Genomic DNA, 27,270 nt, shown 5'->3' on the forward strand with positions numbered 1-27,270 from the left:
GAGCGAGCTGGGGTCTGAGTAGAAACCGCAGGCGCCCGAGGCCCCCAGGACTGGGGCGTCTGATTGGGCCTCAAGAGCCGAGGGTCCGACTGTCGGAGTGGCGGTGACAGTGGGGACTTTCCGGGTCCTCGGGGAGAGTAGGAGCCGGGAGGAGCCCCTCAGTGTCCACAGGACGCGGGTTCAGGCCGCAGGTACGTACTGGAGGGAGGTGGTCAGCCGGGCGCCGGCCAAAGCTGGACCGGCCTGGCGACCGGGGCCGAGGAGTCTAGCGGCCGGGACGGTAGGCGGTTCTCCGGGCGCCCCGGCTCCCTGGACCGCCGCCTGGGCTGTCGGCACCCACGTGTCGCCCCTTTGTGACAGCGAGCGTTTCCGGCCCGCGGGTCCTGGCTTGGGCGGCCGTGCCCCGCCTGCGTGCGCAGCCGCCACCCCGCGCGACACTGGCCGGGGGGGCCGCCCGCCGCGCTCGGGAGGGAGGGCGCGGGCGCCGGCGCGGGCACAGGACGGGTCGCCCCCAGGACCGCGCCCCCGTCAGGCGCTCTCGTCGGGCACTCCCGTCGGGCGCGGCCGCGGGCACCCAGGTGGGTCCTCAGGCCGCAGCGAGGGGGCGGTGCCCGGGGGAAGCGGCGGAAGCGGCCCGGGAAGGTGCTGCGGCCAAGCGGCCTGCCTCGACCAGGGCCCCAGTGCCTCGTCTGTTGAGAACTGGGGTCACTCTGGGTGGCAGCAATGCAGAGAGCGCTCATCTGGAGCGGGAATGGGTGAATACAGGCAATTTGCATTCACCCCCCACAATAAAAAGTATGCCACTTGTTTGCCCTGAATGTCAGAGTGCGCGTTACCGGGGCAGGCCAGCCTGTAGTGTGTGGGATCTTGACTTCGTGTAGGAAAGATTCCACGAGTCCACATGGGCTTGAACAGGTGTTTGTTAGTGCTGGGGGCAGAGCAGCAGAGGAAGGGATTGGGGTAGAAGAAACCACGGGAGAACCCAGGCTGTGCTCTGCTCTGGCTCCTGGAAACGTCGGGGGCGGGGCTGCTGAACCCACTGGGAAGTCAGAGGAAAGGGGCTTTGGAGACAGGGTCCGGGTGGGCTGGGGTCAAGCTACTGCTGAACACTGCTCCCCTGGTTGCCAGTCTCACGGGGACCCTTAGAAATAAGAAGTTTATGCCTGGGAACCGGCCTGGGCATGCTCTGGAGAGAACCCACACTGAGTCTCTGTCCCAAGGGTTTTTTATCTTTTTTTTTTTCCTGCAGGTGAGAATCTTAGGAGAGGGTTTCAGTAGAATATTTATCAGCCTTCTAGGCGCATTTTTAAAAATATTATTTGCCTGACCAGTGTGGCTCAGTGGTTGAGCTCAACCCATGCACTGAGAGGTAGCCAGTTCGATTCCCAGTCAGGACACATGCCCAAGTTTCACGAGTCCACATGGGCCACATCCCCAGTGGGGGGCATGCAGGCGGCCACCAGTCGATGTTCTGTCTCATCGGTGTGTGTGTGTTTGTGTGTCTCAAATGAATAAAGAAAAAAACACTTTATTTTTTTTGGTTAATCCTCACCCAAGGATACATTTTTCCATTGATTTTTTTTTTTAGATAGAGTGGGAGGGAGGGAGGGAGGGAGACATGGATGTGAGAGAGACCCATCGATTGGTTGCCTCCACCACCACCCCAACCGCAAATGGGTCTGGGGATCAAGCCTGCCACCCAGGTACGCGCCCTTGACCCAGAATCAAACTTGTGACCCTTCAGTCCAAGGGTGGATGCACCAACCACTGAGTCAAACCTGCCAGGGCTCTAGGTGTTGTTGTTTTTAATTTTTTTCTTTATTTATTTTAGAGAAAGAGGAAGGGAGAGGGAGAGAAAGATAACATCTATTGACTGCCTCTTGCATGCCCCCCACTGGGGATGGGGCCCACAACCTGGGCAAGTGCCCTGTCTGGGAATCAAACCAGCAACCTCTTGGTTCTGGGTCAACACTCAACCACTAAGCCACACCAGCTGGGCTCCAGCTGCATTTTTAATATGATGATGCATCAAAGAGTGGATAGGGGAAATCTTGGATTATTCTTTGGTCTGTTTTACAGTTTTACTTTTATCTTAGGTCTGTCTGTCTTTAACAGGGGTTTTGTTATTCCCCAACTTCATCTGTCCTTGGGCTTAGCGGGCACAAATGGCATTAATTGGGTCTTTGTTCTCTATTTTTCCCAGGCCAGGGTGATTTAAGTTATGTATTCTCTAGTTAGGGAGCAGTGTTATGAACCATTTGCTCTGTCATCCTTGGTTGGGGAGGTAAAGTTTTGTAATTCACCAGCTGGCTGTAAAAAGTTCAAATTGTTTGGCCTTGTTTAATTTTTCTCTGTTTCCCCATTCCACTTCCCCAGAGATTTTCCTAGCTTCTCACTATCCTGCCTCATACTGACTTGGCTGGGTTGAGGAAAAAATCCAGCAGCATCAAATGCATCTTGGTGTCTGATTTAACAATAATGGTCCCATGCCCTGGCCGGTTTTGCTCAGTGGTTAGAGCGTCAGCCTGCAGACTTGAGTCCCAGGTTTGGTTCCTGTTAAGGGCACGTGTCTTGGTTGCAGTTTGTCCCCGGCCCTGGTTGGGGTCGTGTGGGTGGCTACCGGTCGTTGTTTCTCTCGATCACCACCCCCCCACCCCTGCTCTATCTGAAGATAAACGTAAAAATGTCCTTGGGTGAGGATTAAAAAAATAACGGTCACATTACGAAAGACAGCAGGCACTCATCGTAGGTGCAATCTGAGCAAAAGGCCATGTAGGTAAAGGCATGTTCAGGAAACATGGTGTAGCCCAATTGAGGTAGTAGTATATGGTTTATACCAAAGAACAGTGGCAGGTAATACTGGGAAGTTGGGTTGGATTCTTGGCTGGAGTAATGAAGATCAAGAGCTTGGATGAATTCAACATCCCCTTCCCACGCTCCAGCCTCCTTCCCAAAACACACAGAACCAGAAATTTGCATCATAAATTTTATTCCCGATGCGGGACAGATTCCTTCCATCCCCAAATGAATCACATGCTGCCCCTGAGAGTTCTAGGAGATTCTCCCACCATCTCTGGGAAAGGAGTAAGAAAGGCAGGTGCTGGGGACAAGGAACACTGCAGTTCCCCAGACAAGTTTCATCCCCTTCTCACTGAGGATAGCTGCTCCCCACTAATTAGTCCTCTCATCTATTCATCCCTTAAAAAAAAAAAAAGGCAACTTCACTATTAAAAAAACAAAAACACAACATCTCAAGTATGAGTGGAGGGGTTCTGGGCTAGGACACCAGGTCAAGGATCACCAGTGGAAGAGGGAAAGGAAGTAGAGAAGGAGCCATCACTGTTTCTGCTGCAGGGCCTCCTTCCTTGCTGCATCCTGTAGTAACTGCGTGTCCACCTCATCTGCTGGCAACTGCACATAGCGGACCACTGAGCCTCGGATGAAGCAGTTCTTCACTGATAACTAGAGAAAGGTAGGCAAATGTGAAAACACCCTTTAAAATGTCCTCTACCTGCCCTGGCCGGTTTGGCTCAGTGGTTGGAGCATCGGCCTGCGTACCAGAGAGTCCCAGGTTTGGTTCCTGCTAGGGCACGTACCAAAAAAAAAAAAAGAGTCCTCTATCCACCCAGGGCCCTCCTGCTTTTAGAGGTGCTTCCATTTTCCACCACCCGCAACTCACCATGTGAGGGTACTTCTCAGGGTCTGTGACACTGATGTCAGTTAGTTTGATGTTGAGATACTAAGAAAAGATGAATACCATCATTAGCCCTAGAGAAAAGATACAAGTATCCCATCCTTAACCTCTCCCCTTCTCCTTCCCCAAGACCAGTCCTGGGCTCTTGCTCTGTCTTACCTGATCCACAGAATGGAGGGTTCCACAGATGCTGTCAGGGGAAGAGGGAAGAAAGAACCAAATTAGTTTACACCAAAGTCAACATAGAAGTGACTTGAGAGCTGAGATAAGAATACAGTTTGGGCCCTGGCCAGTTTGGTTCAGTGGCTGAGCATCGGCCTGCAGACCAGAGAGTCCCGAGTTCGATTCCTGCTAAGGGCACATACCACACACACAAAAAAAGCACCTCTTTCACCAATCAGAGAGAATATATGTACCCCCATGTTCATAGCAGCACTATTTACAATAGCTAAGCCCTGGCCAGTTTGGCTCAGCGGTTAGAGCATCGACCTGCGGTCCCGGGAGACCCGAGTTCGGTTCCCGCTAAGGGCGCGTACCTCGGTTGCAGTTTGTCCCCGGCCCTGGTTGGTCGTGCGGGTGGCAGCCACTCGATGTGTCCCTTTCACATCGATGTTTCTCTCTCTCTCTCTCTCTCTCTCTGTTCCCGTCTCTCCCTCCCACTCTACCAGAACAAAAAAGGAAAAATGTCCTCAGATGAGGATAAAAAAACAAAATACAATAGCTAAGATCTGGAAACAGCCCAAGTGTCCATCAGTAGACGAATGGATAAAAATGCTATGGTACATATACACAATGGAGTACTATGCAGCTGTAAGAAAGATCTCTTATCCTTTGAGACAACATGGAGGGACCTGGAAAGTATTATCCTAAGCAAAACAAGCCAAACAGAGAAAGACAAGTATCACATGATCTCACTTATTTGTGGAGTATAATGAACATAACAGTGTGAGGAATGGGGTAGTCCCAGAGACGTGGAAGTGGGGTACAGACTGACAATCCCCAGAAGAGGGGGTGGGGGAGATAAACCACAGAACTTATATACATGTATTCATGAACAATGGACATGGACAACAAAGCTGGGGACAGGACGGGGAGGGGGGAATCAGTGGGAGGAGAGGGAGGGAAGGGAGGGAGGGAGGGAGGGAAGGGAGGGAGGGAACAGTCTGGGGAAGTCACGGACTTGGGGAAGCCAGAATAGGTGGAACCAAAAGGGGGCATTCCTAAGCCCTAGAGAAGGAAAGACAGTGCTTCCAGAACACTGGATTTATTTACTTATTTTATTTTTTATCCTCACCTGAGGACAATTTTGCACTTATCCTCAGATAGAGTGGGAGGGAGATAGGAAGGGAGAGAGAGAAACATCAATGTGAGAGAGACACATCTAGTGGCTGCCACTCACACGACCCCAACCAGGGCTGGGAACAAACTGCAACCAAGGTTACATGCCCTTAGTGGGAACTAAACCCGGTCTCTCTGGTCCACAGGCCGATGCTCTAACCACTGAGCCAAAACGGCCAGGGCCAGAACAGTGTATTTAAAATTTTTTCTTTATTGGTTTGAGAGAGAGATGGAAGAGAGGGATAGAAACATCAATGAGAGAAAAGATCGACTGACTGCCTCCTGCATGCCCCACTGGGGATTGGGTCCACAAGCTGGGCATGTGCCCTGGCCCAGAATCGAACCAGCAACCTCCTGGTGTATGGGTCGATGCTTAACCACTGAGCCACACTGGCCAGACTGAACAGTGTATTTTAGATTGTACATCTTTCCCTACATCAACCCACTTCTAAGAGCTGCCATCTTGTATTTCTCCTGTATTTTGCTGAGCATTTGTTTGTTTTTTAAATTCTCACTTGAGGATACTTTTCCATTTATCTTCAGATAGAGTGGAGGGGAAAGGAAAGATAGAGAGAGACATTGATTGGTTGTCTCCCACAGGACCCCAACCAGAGTTGGGGACTGAACCACAACTGAGGTGTGCGCCCTTGACCAGAATCGAACCCGTGACTCTTTGGTCTGCAGCCAACACTCTAAATGCTGAGCTAAACGGCCAGGGCTATTGCAGAGCATTTGTAATTTTTACAGTCACTTTTATAATCTTTTAGCTACTTTACAAAGTACCCATCCAGGGACTCAGAGAGGTTGTGTAATGCCCACGTTTAGAACATATAAACAAGGACTCAGTCCATATCTGTCTGACCCCAGACCATCAGCTATTTTCAAACATTTATTGCTCTGCAACCAGAGCCCCATATGTCAAGTAGATAAAGCAGCTTGCATTGCTCTCTTTTTTTTTTTTAATCCTCACTCGAGGACATTGTTTTTCCATTTTTTGTTCAGAGAGTGGGAGGGAGAGAGGGGGGGAGAGAGACAGAAACATCAACGTGAAAGGAACACATCGAGTGGCCGCCACCCACACGACCAACCAGGGCCAGGGACAAACTGCAACTGAGGTACGCGCCCTTATTGAGAACTGAACCCAGGTCTCTCTGGACCACAGGCCAGCGCTCTAACCACTGAGCAAAACCGGCCAGGGCTATCATTGCTCTTTTTGAAGAGACACGGGATGTTCTCTCCCCTGCCTAATCCTGAAGACCCTGAAATATTAATGAGGAATGCTATCATAACTCCAGTGCTCCAAGCCCTGTTACCTCTGTCCTCCAACTTTTTATTTTATTTATTATCCTCACCCGAGGACATTTTTGCATTTATCTTCAGATAGAGCAGGAGGGAGAAAGGGAGGAAGAGAGAGAGAAACATCGATGAGAGAGAACATCGACTGGCTGCCTCCTGCATGCCCTCCACTGGGGATCAGGCCCACAACCTGGGCATGTGCCCTGACTGGGAATCAGACTGGTGACCTCTTGGTGCATGGGTCGACACTCAACCACTGAGCCAAACCAGCCAGGGCTTACAATTTTTTTATTTAGAATTTTTTTTTCTTTATTGATGTTAGAGAGAGAGGAAGGGAGAGGGAGGGAGAGGTAGAAACATTGATGAGGGAGAACATCAACTGGCCGCCTCCTGCCTGCCCCTCACTGGGGATTGGGCCCACAACTTGGGCTATGTCCTGACTAGAAATTGAACTGGCAATCTCTTGGTGCATAGGTTGAGGCTCAACCACTTAGCCATGCCGGCCACACCGGACTCTAATTTTTGTAAAGTTGTAAGTCTTTGAAATCCAGTGTCTGAGACCTACTGCCTCAGTGGTGGTTTCACCATATCCCTGGCTGCTGAATAGCCTCTGAGGCAACCAATCGATGTTCTGCTTTCACATCGATGTTTCTCTCTCTTTGTCCCTCTCGCTTCCTCTCTCTAATAATAATTTTTAAAAAAGAATGTTAAAGATCAACTTTATTGACATGGAAAATATCCACAACATCTCTTAAGTGACAAGCAAGTTTCACAACTGCATAGAATATATGATCTTGTTTTTTGTTTTTGTTTTTTTATCCTCACCCGAGGATATTTTTGGATATTTTGTTCAGATAGAGTGGGAGGGAGGGAGAGGGAGGGAGGGAGGGAGAGAGAAAGAGAGAGGGAGAGGGAGAGAGAAGAGAGAGAGAGAGAGAGAGAGAGAGAGAGAAACATCGATGTGAAAGGGACACATCGAGTGGCTGCCACCCGCACAACCCAACCAGGGCTGGGGACAAACCGCAACCGAGGCACGTGCCCTTAGCGGGAACCGAACCCGGGTCTCTAGGGACCGCAGGCCAATGCTCTAACCGCTGAGCCAAACCGGCCAGGGCATATGATCCTGTTTTTACCTTTAAAAAAAAAGCCCTGGCTGTGTAGCTCAGTTGGTTAGAGCATCATCCTGGTATGCCAAGGTTGCTGCTGGTTTGATCCTGTCAGGGCACATGGAAGAATCAACCGATGGAACAACAAACTGATGTTTCTCCCTTCCTCTCGCTATAAAATCAATCAATAAAAAATTGGCTGGTTTGGCTCAGCAGTTAGAGCCTTGGCTTGCAGACCAAAGAGTCCCAGGTTCGATTCCAGTCAAGGGCATGTACCTCAGTTGCGGTTCATCCCCGGCCCCGGTTGGGGTCGTTTGGGTCTCTCTCACATTGATGTTTCTCTCTCTCTCCCCCCTGTGCCCCCATCTCAAGATAAATAGAAAAATATCCTCAGGTGAGAATTTAAAAAAATAAAATAAAATTTAAAAAGCCAGACAGAATTGGATTTCAGTTCTGGCTGTGACTTACTAGTTGCATAGACTTAAGCAAATTTAACCTATCCAAGCTTCAATTTCTTCACATGTAAAATAGCAACAATAGTATATGTCATATAGAGGTGTTATGAGAATTAAATAAGTTAAATGTATTCAGAAGAGTGCCTAGTCAATAGGAGGTTCTCAAAGGTTAGCTACTTTTCTTTCAGCATACATTTATTAAGCTCATACTATATATCAGGCCTATGCTAGACATTAGGTACAGTAGTGAGCTTAAACATGGTCCTGGCCCTGTTGGAAAAAAGGCCATAAACAGTAAACCTACTTCTCTGAAATCACAATTTGAGAAGCACCCACTAGGAAGAAAATAAGACTCTGTGATAGAAGGATCTACTTGGCCCTGGCTGGTTTGGCTCAGCGGTTGGAGCAGGGAGTCCTGGGTTCGGTTCCTGCTAGGGGCACATACCTCCCCCCCCCCAAAAAAAAGATGGATCTACTTGGCTAGAAAGACCAGGAAAAGCCTCTCCAAGGATATAGCATTTAATCCAAGTTCTGAAAGATGGTTAGGAGCTAATGATACAAGGGGTACGGGATGTAAAAGCAACACAGATGGAAGGAATTGATCGTTTATCCTTTACATTTTCTTTAACAAAAGTGAGATAATGCACATACACTATTTTGCCTCTCATTCCTGTGTGACAGGGGTATAATATGGAAGTGCCACAATTTAACCCATTCCCTGTTGATAGGTATTTATTTTCCTTTTTTTGGCCACTGCAAACAAAACTACAGACATCTTTGTATATATATCTTTACTTGTGGAACTGATTCTGACATTTCTATAAGTCGAGTCACAGGAGTAATTTCATCAGGAAAAAAACTATGCTTGCTTTGTAAAAAAATGTTGATGCCCTGGTTGGTTTGGCTCAGTGGTTGGAGTGTCAGCCTGCGGACCAATGAGTTGTGGGTTCGATTCCTGTCAAGGACACGTACCTGGGTTGTGGTTCATCCCAGCCCTGGTCCCGGTCACTCAGGAGGCAGCCAGTTGATGTGTCCCTCGATGTTTCTCTCTCCCCCTCCCACTCTATCTGATGATAAACAGAGAAAGTAACCTCAGGTGAGGAATTAAAGAGGTTTCAGGGCCCTGGGCACATCCACCCCCTACAGACTTGTTGGAATAGGTGCCTACCTCAGGTCATTCTTGAGTTCCACGACCACGTCCTTGCCCACCAGGGACTTGAAAAAGGAATAGAAGAGCTATGGGGCGAGAGAGGGAACCGTCAGACGGGGAGAGCCGCGGGAGGGAGCAGCGGCTCCCGCACTGTGCCGCTCTGGTATGGGATCCCCACACCGGTGGCAGGTCTCAGGCTTCACAGGATCAAGAAGACTCGGTGCCGGCGAGCAGCTGGAGCCCGAGAGTCTGCGCACTTCACAGAGCCGGCGAGGCTCTGCCTGCCCGACCCGGCGCCAGCCCGCCACCTCCCTGGGGTCCCTGCCCACTCCTGGGAACCGCGGAAGGTACCCCCGGCCAAACGCCCGCAGCCTGCTCTCCGTCAGGGAAGTGCTTCTTGAGGTCTAACTTCTCCCTCTCCTGCTGTCCCTGCCGACTCTCCCTTGGGTTCTTCCATTGTTTTCTTTATAAGAGAAAAAACTCCCACGTGTTCCCAGAAGTCTCTTCAGAGAACTTGAGGCGCAGAAAATAAGGGTGAAGAGAACCCCAGGGCCAACTCCAGCGCAGACGGACGTAGCTGGGACCCCCACCCAGACCCCAACCGCCCCCTTGTGACGTCACAGTGCCTACCATGGTGCTCGCGCAGCGGGCTGCCGACGGGACCGGGAAGGCAAGGGCCTGACGCCGCGGGAGAGGGCGGGCGGGAACCGGAGTGCGAGCCCGTGCGTGGGGCGGGGCGGGAGGCGCCGCGGGAAGCTCGGAGCCCTGAAGGGGAGCGCGCGACTGGCCCAGGGATCGCGAGAGGAAGGCACGCGAAAGCCGAGGGAGGGGCGGGGCTTCCTGCCTCCCGAGTTCCTCCTCCGCCGGCGAGCTCACCGCGCAGGCGCGGCCCGAGCTGCTGCGGCAGGGTCAGAGCTCCTCAGCACTCTTAGGTTTTCCTTTTCCAAGGTGGTGCATTCCGAAGCAAGATTTGTTCACACTGTACAGACACTGCATGTTGATTGAAAACTGCTGGGAAGTTTGTGAAACCTCATGATTTGTACACTTTTCTATATATTTTACACTTCCTTAAAAAGTAAAAAAAAATTGAGCCTCCAAGGTCAGGAGCCTGAGCACAAATCCTGATTTTATAAAAAGTTGCTTCCCAATAAACATACTTCTCTCAAAGACCCAATCTCAGTCCACATTTCTTACTCACTTTTGCCTAGGACAGTCCTGACATGGACTGAGTAAAACTAACAGACTAGCTGGAGGATGGAAATAGCCATTTTAATTATTTGATAGGACAAAGGTCTTAACATTCTAAATGTTATTTCTTGCTAAATGTTAAAATATAGCAGTATTTTGCAGATGCAGCACTAAACAGAAAAGAGGACAGGAAACTCAACCTGATGAATGTGGCCAAGTGCAGAAAAGAAATCAACATGTAATTGACCCGATAGTGTAAGCAAGCAATGACTAAGCTTCCTTCAAAAAGGCAGAGCTTTGGCTATGAATCCCATCTCCTTTACTTGCTGCAAATAAATAAAACTACCTTGTGAAACATGTCTGGTTCTTTTTTTTTTAATCCTCACCAGAGGACATTTTTGCATTTTTTGTTCAGATAGAGCGGGAAGGAGAGAGAGGAAGAGAGCCCTGGCCGGTCTGATCTTGCTCAGCGGTTAGAGCGTCGGCCTGCAGTCCAGAGAGACCCGGGTTCGGTTTCCGCTAAGGGCACGTACCTCAGTTGCAGTCTGTCCCCAGCCCTGGTTGGGTCAAGTGGGTGGCAACCACTCGATGTGTCCCTTTTACATCGATGTTTCTCTTTCTCTCTCTCCCTCTGCTCTATATGAACAAAAAATGTCCTCGGGTGAGGATAAAAAATAAAACAGCTCCCTGGCCGGTTTGGCTAAGCGGTAGAGCGTCGGCTTGCGGTCCAGAGAGACCCGGGTTCGGTTCCCACTAAGGGCACGTACCTCGGTTGCAGTTTGTCCCCAGCCTAGTTGGGTCGTGCGGGTGGCAACCCTCGATTTGTCTCTTTCATGATGTTTTTCTCTCTCTCTCCCTCCCCACTCTATCTGAACAAAAAATGGAAAAATGTCCTTAGGTGAGGATTAAAAAAAAATTTTTTTAAATAAAAAATAAAAATAAAAAAAGAGAGAGAAAGAGAAACATCGACATGAATGGGACACATCGAGTGGTTGCCACCTTCATGACCCAACCAGGGCCAGGGACAACTGCAAACGAGGTACATGCCCTTAGGGGGAACCAAACCCAGGTCTCTCTGGACAGCAGGCCGATGCTCTAACCGCTAAGCCAAACCGGCCAGGGCCATGTCTGGTTCTTGAATAGACCACCTTGGGTGCAAATCCCTTGAGTTTGGTAACATATGTCACATCCAAATATGCCCCCTCAAATACAAAGGGTTACAAATGCACTTACACATATTTCTACACTCATGTTCCCAAGACTTATATAAATATGTGATATGGTATAATAGGTGGAAATATTTTTTTCAAGGAATAAAACCATACTAAATCCTGTTTCTCATCTTGTATAAAAGTACTCATTTGTGAGAAATTTGTTGTAGAAGTGTTTTCTGCATGTAAAAGATGTAATAATAGCCCGACCGGTGTTGCTCAGTGGTTGAGCATCGACCCATGCACCAGGAGATCACAGGTTCGATTCCGTCAGGGCCCATGCCCAGGTTGTGGGCCTGCAGAAGGTGCCAGTCAATGTTCTCTCTCATTGATGTTTCTCTCTCTCCCCTCCTTCCTTTCTAAAATCAATTTAAAAAATTTTTTAAAAAGATGTAATAATAGCCCTGGCCAATGTGGCTCTCAGGTGGTGAGCATAATAGTCCTGTGCACTAAGAGGTCATTGGTTGATTCCTGGTCAGGGCATATGCCCAGGTTTCAGGCTTGATCCCTGATAGGGAGCGTGCAGGATGCAGTTGATTGATATTTCTCCCACTCCCTCCTTAAAATAGAAACAAAATTTTTTAAATGTAATAATGGATTTTGAGTGCACAGATGCTGCATCTAGACCCCACCTTTGGGTAATATCAAGGAGAAGTTTGCCCCCCATAGCTGAACCCTAACACTTAAACCGGTCTATCATTGAATATCAGCAGTAATTATTGTTAGCAACTGCTCCAGCTGGGGCTGGAAGTGCCTGATGATCAAGTCATTTTCCTGCTTGAAACAATTAGCTCATGAAAATTCAAATACTTTGCCCTTACCAGCTTAATCATTCACAGGTTCTCAATCAAACCACACATGCTCTCTCCATGAACTTTCCTTTTCCTTACTTTCAAGATACACTCACAGCCTAAAGATACCAGAAGAAATGTGCTTCAGGAACAAATTTACTGAGTGACAAATAACAATCCACACAGGAAGAAGAAAGGTGGGGAAGCTGGAACTAAATAACAGACAAATTCATCAGATGGTTCAGAGAGGGGCCTAGTTTTCCTAAGAGCCTGATTCCAGAGTCAGAAACAAGTGAAAAGATGGCATTTGACACTCCTCCATTAGAATCCCAAAATGATGGTAACGTAGATTCAGGTCCAGTCAATTTAAGAATCATAAAAATGTTTGAAGATGAGGGGAACAAATTCACCTTAAAGGCACCCTAGAACCCTCCAGCTCCAGCTAAGTTTAATCTACTTCTTCAATGGTGGGGCCTGTGGTAGTCCTTCCAGGCATGTACCCTGTTCCACAGGCAGGCCCAGTGCATCCTCCTTGGTAGAGTTGTGTGATGACTGGGTTACACACTTGCTCCAGTTCCTTTCTCTTATGATCAAACTCATCTTTCTCGGCCAGTTGATTGGCCTCCAGCCATGAAAGGACCTCATTGCATTTATCCAGTATTTTCTTTTTATCAGACTCACTAATCTTTCCCTTCAAGCCTTCATCACTCACAGCACTCTTCATGTTAAAAGCATAGGATTCTAAGGCATTTTTTGCAGCAATTTTCTCTCTTTGGACCTCATCTTCAGCTTTATATTTCTCAGCATCCAGAACCATGCGCTCGATGTCCTCTTTGCTCAGGCGGCCCTTGTCATTGGTGATGGTGATCTTGTTGGCCTTGCCAGTGCTCTTGTCCATGGCTGTTACATTAAGAATACCATTGGCATCAATATCAAAAGTCACTTCGATCTGAGGAACTCCTCTGGGTGCAGGAGGGATTCCAGTCAGGTCAAAGCGCCCCAGCAGGTTGTTGTCCCTCGTCATGGCCCTCTCACCCTCGAACACCTGGATCAGCACCCCTGGCTGGTTGTCGGAGTAGGTGGTGAAGATCTGTGTCTGCTTGGTGGGGATGGTGGAGTTGCGCTTGATCAGGGCAGTCATCACACCCCCGGCTGTCTCCAGCCCCAGTGACAGGGGAGCCACGTCCAGCAGCAGCAGGTCCTGCACGTTCTCAGACTTGTCCCCCATCAGGATGGCTGCCTGCACCGCTGCCCCATAGGCCACCGCCTCGTCGGGGTTGATGCTCTTGTTGAGTTCACGGCCATTAAAGTAGTCCTGCAATAGCCTCTGAACCTTAGGGATGCGGGTGGAGCCCCCCACTAAAACAATGTCATGGATTTTAGCCTTATCCATCTTGGCATCCCGAAGAGCCTTCTCCACAGGCTCCAGAGTGCCCCGGAACAGGTCGGAGCACAGCTCTTCAAACCGGGCTCTAGTAATGGATGTATAGAAGTCAATGCCTTCATAAAGTGAATCAATTTCCAAGTTTGCCTGGGTGCTGGACGACAGGGTCCTCTTGGCCCTTTCGCAGGCGGTGCGCAGCCGCCTCACGGCTCGCTTGTTCTGGCTGATGTCCTTCTTGTGCTTCCGCTTGAACTCCTCCACGAAGTGGTTCACCAGCCTGTTGTCAAAGTCCTCCCCTCCCAGGTGGGTGTCCCCGGCTGTGGCCTTCACCTCAAAAATCCCATCATCTATGGTCAGGATGGACACATCAAATGTGCCTCCGCCCAGATCAAAGATCAGGACATGTCGCTCTCCCTGACCTGCTTTATCTAAGCCATAGGCAATGGCAGCAGCTGTTGGTTCATTGATAATTCTTAGCACATTGAGACCCGCAATCACACCTGCATCCTTGGTGGCCTGGCGTTGGGAGTCATTGAAATAGGCTGGCACGGTGATCACAGCATTGGTGACAGGGTGGCCTAGAAAGGCTTCAGCAGTCTCCTTCATCTTAGTCAGCACCATAGAAGAAATTTCCTCAGGGTAGAAAGCCTTTTTCTCCCCTTTGTAAGAAACCAATACCTTGGGCTTGTCTCCTTCATTGATTACTTGAAAAGGCCAAAGTTTCATATCCGATTGCACTACAGAATCATTAAATTTTCTGCCAATCAGGCGTTTGGCATCAAAGACAGTGTTCTGAGGATTCATGGCTACCTGGTTTTTGGCTGCATCCCCGATGAGCCGCTCGGTGTCGGTGAAGGCCACGTAGCTGGGGGTGGTGCGGTTGCCCTGGTCGTTGGCAATGATCTCCACCTTGCCGTGCTGGAACACCCCCACGCACGAGTAGGTGGTGCCCAGGTCGATGCCGATGGCTGTTCCCTTAGCAGCAGCCATGGTTTTCCGAGACCTGCTGAGGAAAAGTAAGATCAAGTCTTGGCAGAATACTTCTTTATTCTACTTATTTATTATTTTTATGGTAAAGTACACGTTACATGAAATTTACCATCTTAACCATTTTTAGGTGTACAGTTCAGTAGTAACTTCATTCATATTGTTGTCCAGTCGATCTCCAGAACTCCTTATCTTGCAAAACTGAAATTCTATGTGCATTAAACAACTTACCATTCCCTACTTCCACCAGCCCCTGGAAAACACCACTTTCTGTCTCTATGAATTTGACTACTTTAGATAACTCATACAAGTGGAACTATACACTATTTCTCTTTTTGTGACCGGCTTATTATACTTAATAATGAAGTTCATCTATGTTATAGCATGTATCTCATTTTCCTTACTATTTTTTTTTATCCTCACCCGAGGATATTTTTCCATTTTTTGTTCAGATAGAGTGGGGGAGAGGGGAGGAGAGAGAGAGAGAGACATCCAACCAGGGCTGGGGACAAACTGCAACCAAGGTACATGCCCTTAGCAGGAACCGAACCCGGGTCTCCCTGGACTGTAGGCTGATGCTCTAACCGCTGAGCCAAACCGGCCAGGGCTTTCCTTACTATTTAAGGCTGAATAATATTCCATTGTGTATCCAAATTTTATTCATTTATTCCCTCTGTGGACACAAGGGCTGCTTCTACATCATTGCTACTATGAATAATGCTGTCATGAACTCCGTGTACAAATATCTTTTTGGTGTACAAATATCTCTTTCAGACAATGGCTTCCATGCTTTTTGGACAGGCAGAGAAAAGCATTCTAGCCAAGGTGAAGTGGGAAGGTAGTGGGTGTAATTGTTTTCAATTTTTCATAGATTCAACTGTTCTGTCATATATCTCTGATATATTTTATTCTGAGATTGGACCTGTTTCCTGCTGAACTAAGAGTAATTATTTTACCCTCCCATCTCTACATGACACATTAGTCACCATCGTTGGGTATAGCTGCCTTCCTGGGCTCCTTTACCCTGTACTAGGGATTATTTGTAGGAGTAAATCTGGGCTGCGAGGAACCCAAGTTTTCTCAGCTGAGATGGTGCGCTCCAGGAAGTCTGTTTGGCGTTTTACCTTAAAAAAATCCTGGTACCTAGAGGCAATAACAGACCGGCTCCTCCACCTCTTTCCAGCACCTGTGACCAATCCAGTGCACCCACTCCCGTGGGTGGCCAACACCCCATACCTGACTTAAACTAGAGAGCCTTGCAGCACTTAAACAAGGACCTACCAGTCTTGCTATTCCCATCCCATTACCAACAGCCCTCCTGGTTCACCTATTCTCCCGACGCCTTCGCTCCAGTTTGGTAATGTTCGGATTGCGAAGCCCCTGTCGGTGGGGACTCCCTCAACATCCACCATGCGCAGCCGGTGTCCGCCCACCCCACCCCCCACCCTCCTGCCCTGCAACTTTGAACCGGCTCCTGTCCTATCATCCGGACCCAAACTAGCCATGAGGTCAGAGGCAGCACATCCATTGTAACGCGACTGCCGGAAGCGGCGTCAACAACTCCACCCCCCGCTCCCGCCCCTTCCTAACGTCACCACTGCCTCCCCCCGGGCCCCTCCCACCCCCATGTCCCTCCTCCCGCTCCCCGGGGCAGAGCTAGCCCAACAAGCCCCCAGAAGAGTCTGGAGAGTTCTGGGAGGGGCGGGACCCAGGCCACTGATTGGCCTGAGAAAGCCTGGGGGCAGGACCCACCGCGAACGCCCTGGAATATTCCCGACCCACCGCCCAGCCGAGCTCGGGGATTGGGTGAGCGGAGGGAGAAGGCGGGGCTCCATGAAGAATGATATACACCGAGCCGCGGGTCGAAGAGCAGCGAGCGGCCAGCGGCGGGGACGGGCGACTCGGGCGGTTTTCCAGCCTGGTGTTCGTGCGAGCATCTTCCACAGACCCGCAGCCTCTCAGGACGAGCCCCAGTTTCGCGCTTCAGGAAAGTCTGAGCTTCTCGTCGCGAACCCGCACCTTTTCAGAAAAGGCCCGAACCTCAGCGCAGGGCGACAGAGCAGGACACCGGCATGGCTAAAACCACGGCCATCGGCATCGACCTGGGCACCACCTACTCGTGCGTGGGGGTGTTCCAGCACGGCAAGGTGGAGATCATTGCCAACGACCAGGGCAACCGCACCACCCCCAGCTACGTGGCCTTCACCGACACCGAGCGGCTCATCGGGGATGCGGCCAAAAACCAGGTGGCGCTGAACCCACAGAACACCGTGTTCGACGCCAAGCGGCTGATCGGCCGCAAGTTCGGAGACTCGGTGGTGCAGTCGGACATGAAGCACTGGCCTTTCCTGGTGATCAACGACGGGGACAAGCCCAAGGTGCAGGTGAGCTACAAAGGGGAGACCAAGGCGTTCTACCCCGAGGAGATCTCCTCCATGGTGCTGACCAAGATGAAGGAGATCGCCGAGGCGTACCTGGGCTACGCAGTGACCAACGCGGTGATCACCGTGCCGGCCTACTTCAACGATTCGCAGCGCCAGGCCACCAAGGACGCGGGGGTGATCGCGGGGCTGAACGTGCTGAGGATCATCAACGAGCCCACGGCTGCCGCCATCGCCTACGGTCTGGACAGGACGGGCAAAGGGGAGCGCAACGTGCTCATCTTTGACCTGGGTGGGGGCACCTTCGACGTGTCCATCCTGACTATCGACGATGGCATCTTCGAGGTGAAGGCCACGGCCGGGGACACCCACCTGGGAGGGGAAGACTTTGACAACAGGCTGGTGAACCACTTCGTGGAGGAGTTCAAGCGGAAGCACAAGAAGGACATCAGCCAGAACAAGCGAGCCGTGAGGCGGCTGCGCACCGCCTGCGAAAGGGCCAAGAGGACCCTGTCGTCCAGCACCCAGGCCAGCCTGGAGATCGACTCCCTGTTCGAGGGCATCGACTTCTACACGTCCATCACCAGGGCGCGGTTCGAGGAGCTGTGCTCCGACCTGTTCCGGGGCACCCTGGAGCCTGTGGAGAAGGCTCTGCGTGATGCCAAGCTGGACAAGGCCCAGATCCACGACTTGGTCCTGGTGGGGGGCTCCACCCGCATCCCCAAGGTGCAGAAGCTGCTGCAGGACTTCTTCAACGGGCGCGACCTCAACAAGAGCATCAACCCCGACGAGGCGGTGGCCTATGGGGCAGCGGTGCAGGCAGCCATCCTGATGGGGGACAAGTCTGAGAACGTGCAGGACCTGCTGCTGCTGGACGTGGCTCCCCTGTCACTGGGGCTGGAGACAGCCGGGGGCGTGATGACTGCCCTGATCAAGCGCAACTCCACCATCCCCACCAAGCAGACACAGATCTTCACCACCTACTCCGACAACCAGCCAGGGGTGCTGATCCAGGTGTACGAGGGCGAGAGGGCCATGACGAGGGATAACAACCTGTTAGGGCGCTTCGAGTTGAGCGGCATCCCACCGGCCCCCAGGGGCGTGCCCCAGATCGAGGTGACTTTTGACATCGACGCCAATGGCATCCTGAACGTCACGGCCACGGACAAGAGCACAGGCAAGGCCAACAAGATCACCATCACCAACGACAAGGGCCGCCTGAGCAAGGAGGAGATCGAGCGCATGGTGCAGGAGGCCGAGAAGTACAAAGCCGAGGACGAGGTCCAGCGTGAGAGGGTGTCTGCTAAGAACGCCCTGGAGTCCTATGCCTTCAACATGAAGAGTGCTGTGGAAGATGAGGGGCTCAAAGGCAAGATCAGCGAGGCCGACAAGAAGAAGGTGCTGGACAAGTGCCAGGAGGTGATTTCCTGGCTGGACTCCAACACTCTGGCGGAGAAGGAGGAATTTGAGCACAAGAGGAAGGAGCTGGAGCAGGTGTGTAACCCCATCATCAGCGGACTGTACCAGGGGGCGGGTGGCCCTGGGGCTGGTGGCTTTGGGGCTCAGGCTCCCAAGGGAGGTTCTGGCTCTGGCCCCACCATTGAGGAGGTGGATTAAGAAAGCCTTCCCATATTGCTTATGTTTGTTAAGGAGAAGGATGAGATTAAAGGTTTTGCATTGCCTTGTGTATTTGCTTTTCTTCAGCTCTCAACTTTGGGAATTGTTTGCAAAGTTGAATTGTGTGTTTTGGTGAAGTTATGAGCTTTTTTCCCCCTTAGTGAAAATACAGATGCGTTTATACTGCCATCATTTTCGTTTTTTATAATACTTGTGCATTACTTGTGCTTCTTTCCTTTTTTGTAATACTCATACCAAACTCCTGTTGTTTTTTTCCCAACTGTTTACTTCAAAGTAAATAAACTCAAGCTAAGTGATGTCTTGCCTACCTGTGTTTTATTTTGAGGTCAGAAGGGTCTGCATAGTTTGCGTTTCTTATAATGTCTAAAAGCAATGGTTAATTTACCTCTTAGGAAACGTTAGGCATCTAGAGGAAAAAGGGTGTTATTGCATTGTGATCTCTCTTAAGCAAATGGTATTCTCAGGAGACATACATATTTTAAATTAAAACCAGCTTATTTATAGTGAGTTGGGTTTGTGGGTTCAGAAAAAGTAAGGGCTACTGGCATAGTTGTCTCACAATGTAAGGGTGGCCTCAAAAGGGACTTGGGGCTGGGATTGTTCCTAGAAGCAGGCAAAGGAGAGGCAGTTAGATGGGAAGGTCATAGCTACTAATTTCTAAAAGTACACCTGATATATCGAGGCCCTGACATTTAATCTTGATTCAACATGGAAGAAAGTGAGGCCTAATTAGCAGTGAGGAGATGTGAGTTTAAGCAATAGCTGAGTTATGCACAAGTGCACTGGCCACTCTGATCCCTTCTTATATTTTAAAATGAAAGGGTTTGGCTAATGCCTCAGCTTACAGTTCTTGCATATGAAAGGATGCTGAGAGAGAAATGCCACATTTCTAGCAATAGTTAACTACATTTTAAGTGTACTACTGAGTACCTTAGGGAGGTGTCATTGAGAATTGGGTGCCCCAGCAGGACTCCAGTGTTTTAGTGCTGTTACATGCCAGGCACCGTACTGGGGCCTTTTATGTGTCTACTAACCCTCGTTCCACCACACTGAGTTTAGGCAGTGTTTGACTTTCACAGGTGAGCATATGGGGAGACTTAAAAGTACAGGCCTAACTCGTCGGCCTGCAGTCCGGAGAGACCCGGGTTCGGTTCCCGCTAAGGGCACATACTTTGGTTGCAGTTTGTCCCCGGCCCTGGTTGGTCGTGCGGGTGGCAGCCACTCGATATGTCCCTTCACATCGATGTTTCTCTCTCTCTCTCTCTTCCTCTTTCTCCCTCCCACTCTATCTGTACAAAAAATGGAAAAATGTCCTCGGGTGAGGATAAAAAAAAAAAAAAGTACAGGCTTAACTAAAAAAAATTTTTTTTTATTGATTTTTAGAGAGGAAGGGAGAGGAGGGGGAAGAGAGAGAGAAACATCCATGAGAGAGAACATTAATTGACCACTTCAGGCATGCTCTCCCACTTGGGTATTGGGCCCACAACCTGGGCATGTGCCCTGACCAGAAGTCGAACTGGCAACCTTTTGGTGTATGGGTTGATGCTCAACCACTGAGCAAAACTGTCAGGCAACTAAAATTATTTAAAAGTTATAAATAAGCTCCAGGCCCAGCGGGTGTGGCTCAGTGGTTGAGCATTGACCCATGCACGAAGAGGTTGCAGGTTCAATTACTGGTCAGAGCACAAGCCCAGATTGTGGGCCAAATCCCCTGTGGGTGGGCATGCAGGAGGCAGCCAATGGATGTTCTCTCCCATTGATGTTTCTATCTCCCTCTCCCTTCCCCCCCCTAAAATCAGTAAAGAAAAAAAAATTTTTTTAAAGCTCGTTTGCCCTGGCCAGTATGGTTTAGTGGTTAGAGCATTGGCCCGTGGATCAAAGGGTCTCGGATTTGATTCCTGGTCAAGGGCACATACCTGGGTTGCAGGTTCGATCCTGGCTCCAGTCAGGGTTGTGCAGGGGGCAACTGATAAATGTCTTTCACATTGATGTTTGTCTCTCTCTCTCCCTCCCTTCCACTCCGTCTGCAAATTAGTGGAAAAATATCCTTGGATGAGGATTAACAACAACAAAAAATAAGATCCAGTTCAGCAAAGACGTTGAACCGGACTCCCAACTCAGGTTTTACAGGTTTTTGCCATCTTGCCCCATGTTCCTCAGGGCTTGTTTGTACATGCCTGGTTCTGGGTTATGTTTCTACCTTAGGTTTCACAATCAGTACCCCTTCTATCTTTATACAGTCCTGAACAATTATGTCAAGTAAGCAATAGAACTGATGACAAACATCTGGTATTTGCTAATTTAGAAAAGAGAGAAAAAACTTGCTGCTTTATACTGGGAAGACTTATTAAAGGCTTTAGTCCCTTGGAGCTGCTTTATGTCCTAGCTGCTAGCATCCTAGAAGTAATCCCATCCAAGCTTCCTTGTTGGAAAAGGCCTCGCACAATCCTCAGGGTTTGGGGAAAGAGCCCCTTTAAGTCAATTGTATCTGGGGGTTGCAAAGGTGCTTTACAACTAGACTGAGATGATAGTTGCACAACATTGTGAATATACTAGGTACCACTGAATTGTACACTTGAAAATGGTTACTTTATGTCCTGTGAATTTTACTTCAACAACAAAAACAGTAAAAAAAATTGTGTCAACATTCCATAAAAGCACTGTGAGCTTACGTGTACCTCAAAGCCCACCAAACTTTTCACAAAAACGTGCCTTTGAAGAAAACCCAGTATCAGGGAATGGCACATCCAGGTAGACCTTGCCTTGTAAGTTTGGAAATCTAAGATGCTTAGGCTTCCAGGCCAGCTGATAAAAACACATTTAACCTTCAAAGTAGTTGAACTGCTGCACCTGGACTGACTCTAGCCAAGACATAGTTCAGTCATCATGGGCATGTGCATTTGTAACAGGACCTTTGGAGCTGCAGGAGCATTTGTGACTGTCATCTGCATATAATAGTGACTTTTCAAGTCGGCAGCCACTACCACTACTTGAGGGCAAGAAGAATATGTGTGGAAAAGGATGGAGATTGGGAAGGACCTACCAAACACCTTTGTTAAGAACTAGAGCTTGGACCTTGGCTAGTTTGGTTCAGCGGTTAGAGTGTTGGCCTGCAGTCCAGAGAGACCCAGGTTCGGTTCCCACTAAGGGCACGTACTTTGTCCCCGGCCCTGGTTGGGTCGTGTGAGAGGCAGCCACTCAATGTGTCCCTTTTACATCGATGTTTCTCTCTCTCTCTTTTTTTTTGGGGGGGGGGGGGTACATGCCCCTCGCGGGAACCGAACCCGGGACTCTCTGGTCCGCAGGCCAATATTCCAACTGCTGAGCCAAACCAGCCAGGTCTCTGTCTCTCTCTGTCTCCCTCCCATTTTATCTGAACAAAAAATGGAAAAATGTCCTCAGATGAGAATAAAAAAAAGGAAAAAAGAAATAGAGCCTGGGAAAATCTGAAATAACCTTGGAGAAAACAATTCCTATGGCTAGATCAGTCAAGGTTACTGAGTAGGTGTTTTATTAAGAAATAAATGTTATTGCCTGCATATCCTTGCAGAGAATACTTAGAAAATAATCACTTTGTCCCTGGTCTGTGTGGCTCAGTTGGTTATTATTCAGAGGTCTGTGCTGCCTCTCACACGACCCAACCAGGGCCGGGGACAAAGTACGTGCCCTTAGTGGGAACCGAACCTGGGTCTCATCTGGTGCACTGGAAAATCTGGGGTTCATTCCTGGTCAGGGCACATAGGTAGGATACAGGTTTGTCCTGGTCAGGGTAAGTATGGGAGGCAACTTAGGCAACTGATCAATGTTTCTCACATCCATGCTTCTCTTTCTTCCTCCCTTTCTTAAGAAAAAGAAAAAAAAAAATCAATAAACAAAAAAACAAAAGAAAATAGTCACTGTAAGCTCAAGGAGGCTGAGGGAATTGCATAATTAGCAAGGATATCCTGCAGTGCCATCCCTCAAGGAACTGATGCTTTGGGTAGCAAAAGGAACTTTGTGGGAGGGACTGTGCCTCAAAAAAGTAACTGAAACAATTTTTAAAATCGAGTAGCATCCCTGATTCCAGTCTCACCTATCTCCCTATACCAGTCCTGAGAAGGCAGGAGGCTATGGTAATGTAGCTGATTTCGTATGCTTTTTGAACCCAAAACATTCCTTTATTAGTAACCTACATACTAATAGCCCTGGTGTTTAACAGGCTTCTGTCATCAAACATACAGAAAAGATACCAAAACAAAAATTGTAAGTGTAAGAGAAGGGGGCTTTTGGTTAAAAAAAGAAATGGGGTTATTTCAGGTAAAGAGAAATATTGGCGATTTCTAAGGGGGCAATCCTTGTCAAGACTAAGAACCGGTAACCATCTCCCTTCACGCTAATTGATCACCCTCAATCCCCTTCCGGCACTCCATAAGGTACGCGGTGCAGTTCAGTGGGACACAACAACCCCAACCATTGTTGCCCTCTCCTAGCAACGCTCATTAAAAAGACTGGGCAGCGGCCCTGGCCAGTTTGGCTCAGCGGTTAGAGCGTTGGCCTGCGGTCCACAGAGACCCAGGTTCAGTTCCCACTAAGGGCATGTACCTCAGTTGGTTTGTCCCCGGCCCTGGTTGGTCGTGTGGGTGGCAGCCACTCAAGGTGTCCCTTTCACGTGGATGCTTCTCTCTCTTCCTCTCTCTCCCTCCCACTCTATCTGAACAAAAAATGGAAAAATGTCCTGGGTGAGGATAAAAAAAAAAAAAAAGACTGGGCAGGGTGGAGTGAGTTCGGGAGGCAGAGGAGGCCTCCCTCCACTGGCCCAGTCCAGAACCAGAGGAGCAGGCACCGCAGAGGCGTGTGGCTGGCCCACAGATGGGGAGCTCGGCGACGTGCAGGAGACGAGAATCACTGCGCAGGGTCTTGGCCCTCTTTGCCCCTGGAAAGGGCCGAGAGGACACGAGGAACTAGAGGCGGGCGCGCTCCCTGGGCCGTAGGGACCTTTCCCTCTCCGTCTGGCCACCCAGTTCCTCTGCTTTAGTTGTATGACTAAAAAAACTCCCCAGTGTTTTCGTCTGATACATTAGCTAGTGCGGGAAATTTTAAAGGTCTTTTCTTTTTATTTTCTTTTTTAATCGCGTTTTGAAAGGACAATCGCAAACACCATGCAGGATAGGCATCTCGGTGGCCAGGCCCGCCGCCAGACCCCGCCCCGCCCCGCCGCCAGGCCCCGCCCCGCCCCGCCGCCAGGCCCCGCCCCGCCGCCAGGCCCGGCCCGCCCCCGCCCCCGCCCCCGCCCCCGCGCCGTGTCAGTCTAGTTAGCTAAGGCCCCTTGCCGGTCGGGCTCTGCCCGGAATGTTCTGGAGGTTTCCGGGCTCGAGGGCGGGGACTGACTCCTAGACTGATTCCTCCGCAAACAAACTGTGCGGGCCGAGACTCCCCACCCCCAATCCTGCCCTGGAACATCACGCGTAGTCACGGCTTTACAGTTAATTTCCAGGAGATTTTGTGAACCCTGTGCCACCAGGCGGCCCAGTCCTTTCCCTCCGACCCTGCTGTTACTGAGGGAAGGGGAGGCGGGGCTGGAAGAGCTGGAAGGGTGGGAGCCTGGGGGGGGAGGGGTGGTGGTGAGTCAAACCGCTGCAGGAGGGGAGACCTGGCTGGTCACATACCCCCATGGGGCCCCTAATGCGCAGCTCTCTGATAATAACGTTTCACTCCCTCCTTTTAAGGCGATTTTTTGAGAATGAAGCCATTGGGCCAATGTGCCAGTATTGGGAGGATTCCAAATAGGGAGTGTAAGGACGTGTGGGTTCAGTCACTGGTGCTGTAATTATTGTCTGTGTAACCAGACCAACCACTGAACCTCTGATCCTCTGCGCTCATCTTTGAAAGTGAAAAGGTTTGGCTGCCAGGTTTCTAACTCTGTCTCTCTCCCCCTTTCTCTATAAAAGACACACACAAAAAAAAGTTGGCTGAATGTCCTCTACCTACAAATCTTAAATTCATTCCTACAGTAAACCAAAAGTAATGCTATAGTCCTGGTAGTGCCCAGGTTTGTGAGCAGTTGTGAGAGAAGTCAGATGTGAGACTAGGGGACCCCAACAAAAGGGAGAAGGCAGCAACTTTTGAGCACTATGTCACAGGTACTCAACTAAGGCCTTCTTATCTATCAGTCCTATCCCTACCGTCCTAAGAAATAGATGTTAATTCTATTTTAGAGATATAGAGACGTGTAATTTAGTTCACTTACAAATACATTATTGTTTTAAAAAATATTCAACAAGGAAGTAGAGTTCAGATGAAAAGACAGGTCTTCCCTTTCCCAGGTGCCCCCCAACCCTCGTTCCCCCCACCCCCCATTATTCCCCCCATGCTGCTGGAAATCCACAGCATTCCCAGATCGTTGACGTCTTTGGTTGTTAAAAATGCTTGGCTCAAGGTTTCATAACAGTTATCTCTTTTGCTTTTTTCCTAGATAAACTTATTATAATTTGGTAAAACAAAATTGAGAAATTATAGGAAAAGGGAGAGATAAAAAAAAAGAGATCTTGTAATTACAGAGAAAGGCCTCCCTCCCCCACACTTCCTGCCTCAAGCAGCCAGTGTTCTTGGCACTCCCTCTGCAGTTGCCCCACATTTCCAAGTACCTGACAGCCCATACAGCTCGGAGAAGCTCAGCCCTTGCTGCTTCCAAACACCAAACCTAGTAAAAAACCAAACCTGTGAATGAAAAAGGAGGCTATGCAATAATCTGACAAGCTCAGGGGGGTGTGCTCATGGCTGGCCTGACAAGCTCAGTGACTAAAAGTAACCACACAGGATGGGTTGATTACAAATTCTTAACTAGGCAGGTCATAGCAGGTAGTCATGTTTCAGGCCTATAGCCTCCTTAGCAAAGGTCAGTCTTTACCTTAAGTGAACTGTCCACTGTTCAAACATCTAAGAAAACACACCTTCGAAATGTCAGTAATTTTCTTTTCCTACCCCTTGCAGTCAAAACTCCCAGCATCAGAGCACAAAACCACCAGAGCATGAGACCACAGAGACCTGCAGTTATCTTGTTTCCTGATACATCTCTATGTGCTGTTAATGTTATTTAACTCTTCTGTACCCACCAATGTACAAGTATGTGTTTCTCCATTTTGCCTTTTTTTTTTTTTAATTTTTATTCTCACCCGAGGACATTTTTGCATCTTCAGATAGAATGGGAGGGAGAGAGGGAGGAGGAGAGAAAGAAACACCAATGTGAGACACATGGAACGGTCGCCACCCACACGACAACCAGGGCCAGGGACAAACTGCAACCGAACTACGTGCCCTCAGCGGAAACCGAACCTGGGACCCTCTGGTCCGCAAGATGACGCTGTAACCGCTGAGCCAAATGGGCAAGGGTGCCTTTTTTTTAAATCCTCAATCGGGGATATTTTTCCATTTATCTTCAGATAGAGTGGGAAGGAAGGGGGCGGGGGGAGAGAGAGAGATCACATCGATTGGTTGTCTCCCCTCCTGCAAGACCTCTATTAGGGCTACCAGGGCTGGGGATGGAACCGCAACCCAGGTATGTACCCTTGATCAGAATCAGAGGGGAGATTCTTTGGTCCGTGGGCTGACGCTCTAAGCTGAGCCAAACCGGCCCACCAGCCAGCGCCATTCCACATATTTATAAATGGTTGGAGAGCCTAGGGGCTGCAGGGACAGGGCAGACGGCCAAATTCGGGACCCTGAGGTTAACGCTGGCTCTACTCCACACTACCAGGCTGAAGCAGGAATGGAGAAGGCAGAAAGGAGGAACAGGACTAGCTGGGACACCAGACTGGGAAGAACGAGTGGAAGGGAGAAGCCCATAAGACAAATTCTAGGGACAACTTATTTTCTTTCTCAGGCGGAAGTGTAGTTCCAGGCAAAGGGGAGAGACTGAGAGGAGCGGGGCGCCCACGCCCAGCCCCGCCCCGCCCTTCCACCCTCCCACCCCTTTCCTCCCCCGCACGGAGCATGCTCCTTTTCCCTGTTTAAGAACTGCCTCTTTACCTGGTTACTTTCCCTTTGAAAATTACGATTCCCCACCCCCAGATATTCCATGTACGTTATGCATGAGGTAAAAAACTATATAGCACGATCTCTTTTCTGCTTCCCATTTTAAAAATAAGCTGGGAAACACCGCAGACGGCCAAGGCAATCTTCGGGCAGCGGGGGCTGTGGGGACGCTTGGAGAGCAGGCCCAAAGGCGACCTTTCCGTCACCGCCAAGGTCCAATCAGAGTGTCTTTGGACCCTCTTCAAGAAATTCGGGAATTTTTCTAACGAATGAAACAACTAGTTTGAGCCCCAACAGCCTGTCACCGCCCTACACTACGTAGGAGCCAAGCGCTGCCCCTTCCGGTCAATTTCAACGACGGGGGCGGGGGCCCAGCGTCTACCGGATACAGAGACTGGGTGGGCGGAGTCAACACCCATCCATCCTAGCGCCGCTCCCCCTCCCTTTAGGACTCCAGCCCCTCCAGAAGAGTCTGGAGAGTTCTGGGAGGGGCGGGACCCAGGCCACTGATTGGCCTGAGAAAGCCTGGGGGCAGGACCCACCGCGAACGCCCTGGAATATTCCCGACCCACCGCCCAGCCGAGCTCGGGGATTGGGTGAGCGGAGGGAGAAGGCGGGGCTCCATGAAGAATGATATACAC

At 49.8% G+C, this 27,270-nt stretch overlaps 2 protein-coding genes and 1 long non-coding RNA gene across 5 annotated transcripts; 2 read left to right on the forward strand and 1 right to left on the reverse strand.

The window, feature by feature from the left end:
• The first annotated feature begins 28 nt into the window (after positions 1–28).
• Positions 29–10,572, forward strand: LOC118621342. Its single transcript, XR_004957675.1, has 3 exons — positions 29–191; positions 3,355–3,472; positions 10,390–10,572. It is a non-coding gene; the product is annotated as an uncharacterized LOC118621342 (long non-coding RNA).
• On the reverse strand, positions 2,973–16,073 carry LOC118621339 (U6 snRNA-associated Sm-like protein LSm2). Of its 3 annotated transcripts, XM_036248658.1 has the most exons (5): positions 9,670–9,762; positions 9,058–9,125; positions 3,854–3,884; positions 3,680–3,739; positions 2,973–3,462 (listed from the first exon to the last, which is right to left on the reverse strand). In XM_036248658.1, exons 1-5 carry the CDS (start codon positions 9,670–9,672, stop codon positions 3,337–3,339), a joined length of 288 nt encoding a protein of 95 aa, XP_036104551.1. In that variant the 5' UTR covers positions 9,673–9,762; the 3' UTR covers positions 2,973–3,336. The 3 variants fall into 3 exon arrangements, 2 of the variants coding, with proteins under 2 accessions (XP_036104551.1, XP_036104550.1); XR_004957674.1 differs by lacking the exons at positions 9,058–9,125; positions 9,670–9,762 and adding an exon at positions 8,862–8,902 and having other exon boundaries at positions 3,452–3,462; XM_036248657.1 differs by lacking the exons at positions 2,973–3,462; positions 3,680–3,739; positions 3,854–3,884; positions 9,058–9,125; positions 9,670–9,762 and adding exons at positions 12,366–14,616; positions 15,928–16,073.
• A 388-nt stretch (positions 16,074–16,461) lies between these two features.
• On the forward strand, positions 16,462–18,906 carry HSPA1A (heat shock protein family A (Hsp70) member 1A). The gene has a single exon (XM_036248659.1). It carries the CDS (start codon positions 16,673–16,675, stop codon positions 18,596–18,598), a length of 1,926 nt encoding a protein of 641 aa, XP_036104552.1. The 5' UTR covers positions 16,462–16,672; the 3' UTR covers positions 18,599–18,906.
• Positions 18,907–27,270: the final 8,364 nt, after the last annotated feature.

This window comes from Molossus molossus, unplaced genomic scaffold (genome assembly GCF_014108415.1).
Source record: "Molossus molossus isolate mMolMol1 unplaced genomic scaffold, mMolMol1.p scaffold_m16_p_8, whole genome shotgun sequence".
NCBI lineage: Eukaryota > Metazoa > Chordata > Mammalia > Chiroptera > Molossidae > Molossus > Molossus molossus.

Excerpts from the sequence above, each read along its gene's own strand:
- HSPA1A (XM_036248659.1), top strand. The coding sequence starts at position 16,673 with ATGGCTAAAACCACGGCCATCGGCATCGACCTGGGCACCACCTACTCG.
- LOC118621339 (XM_036248657.1), bottom strand. The coding sequence starts at position 14,603 with ATGGCTGCTGCTAAGGGAACAGCCATCGGCATCGACCTGGGCACCACC.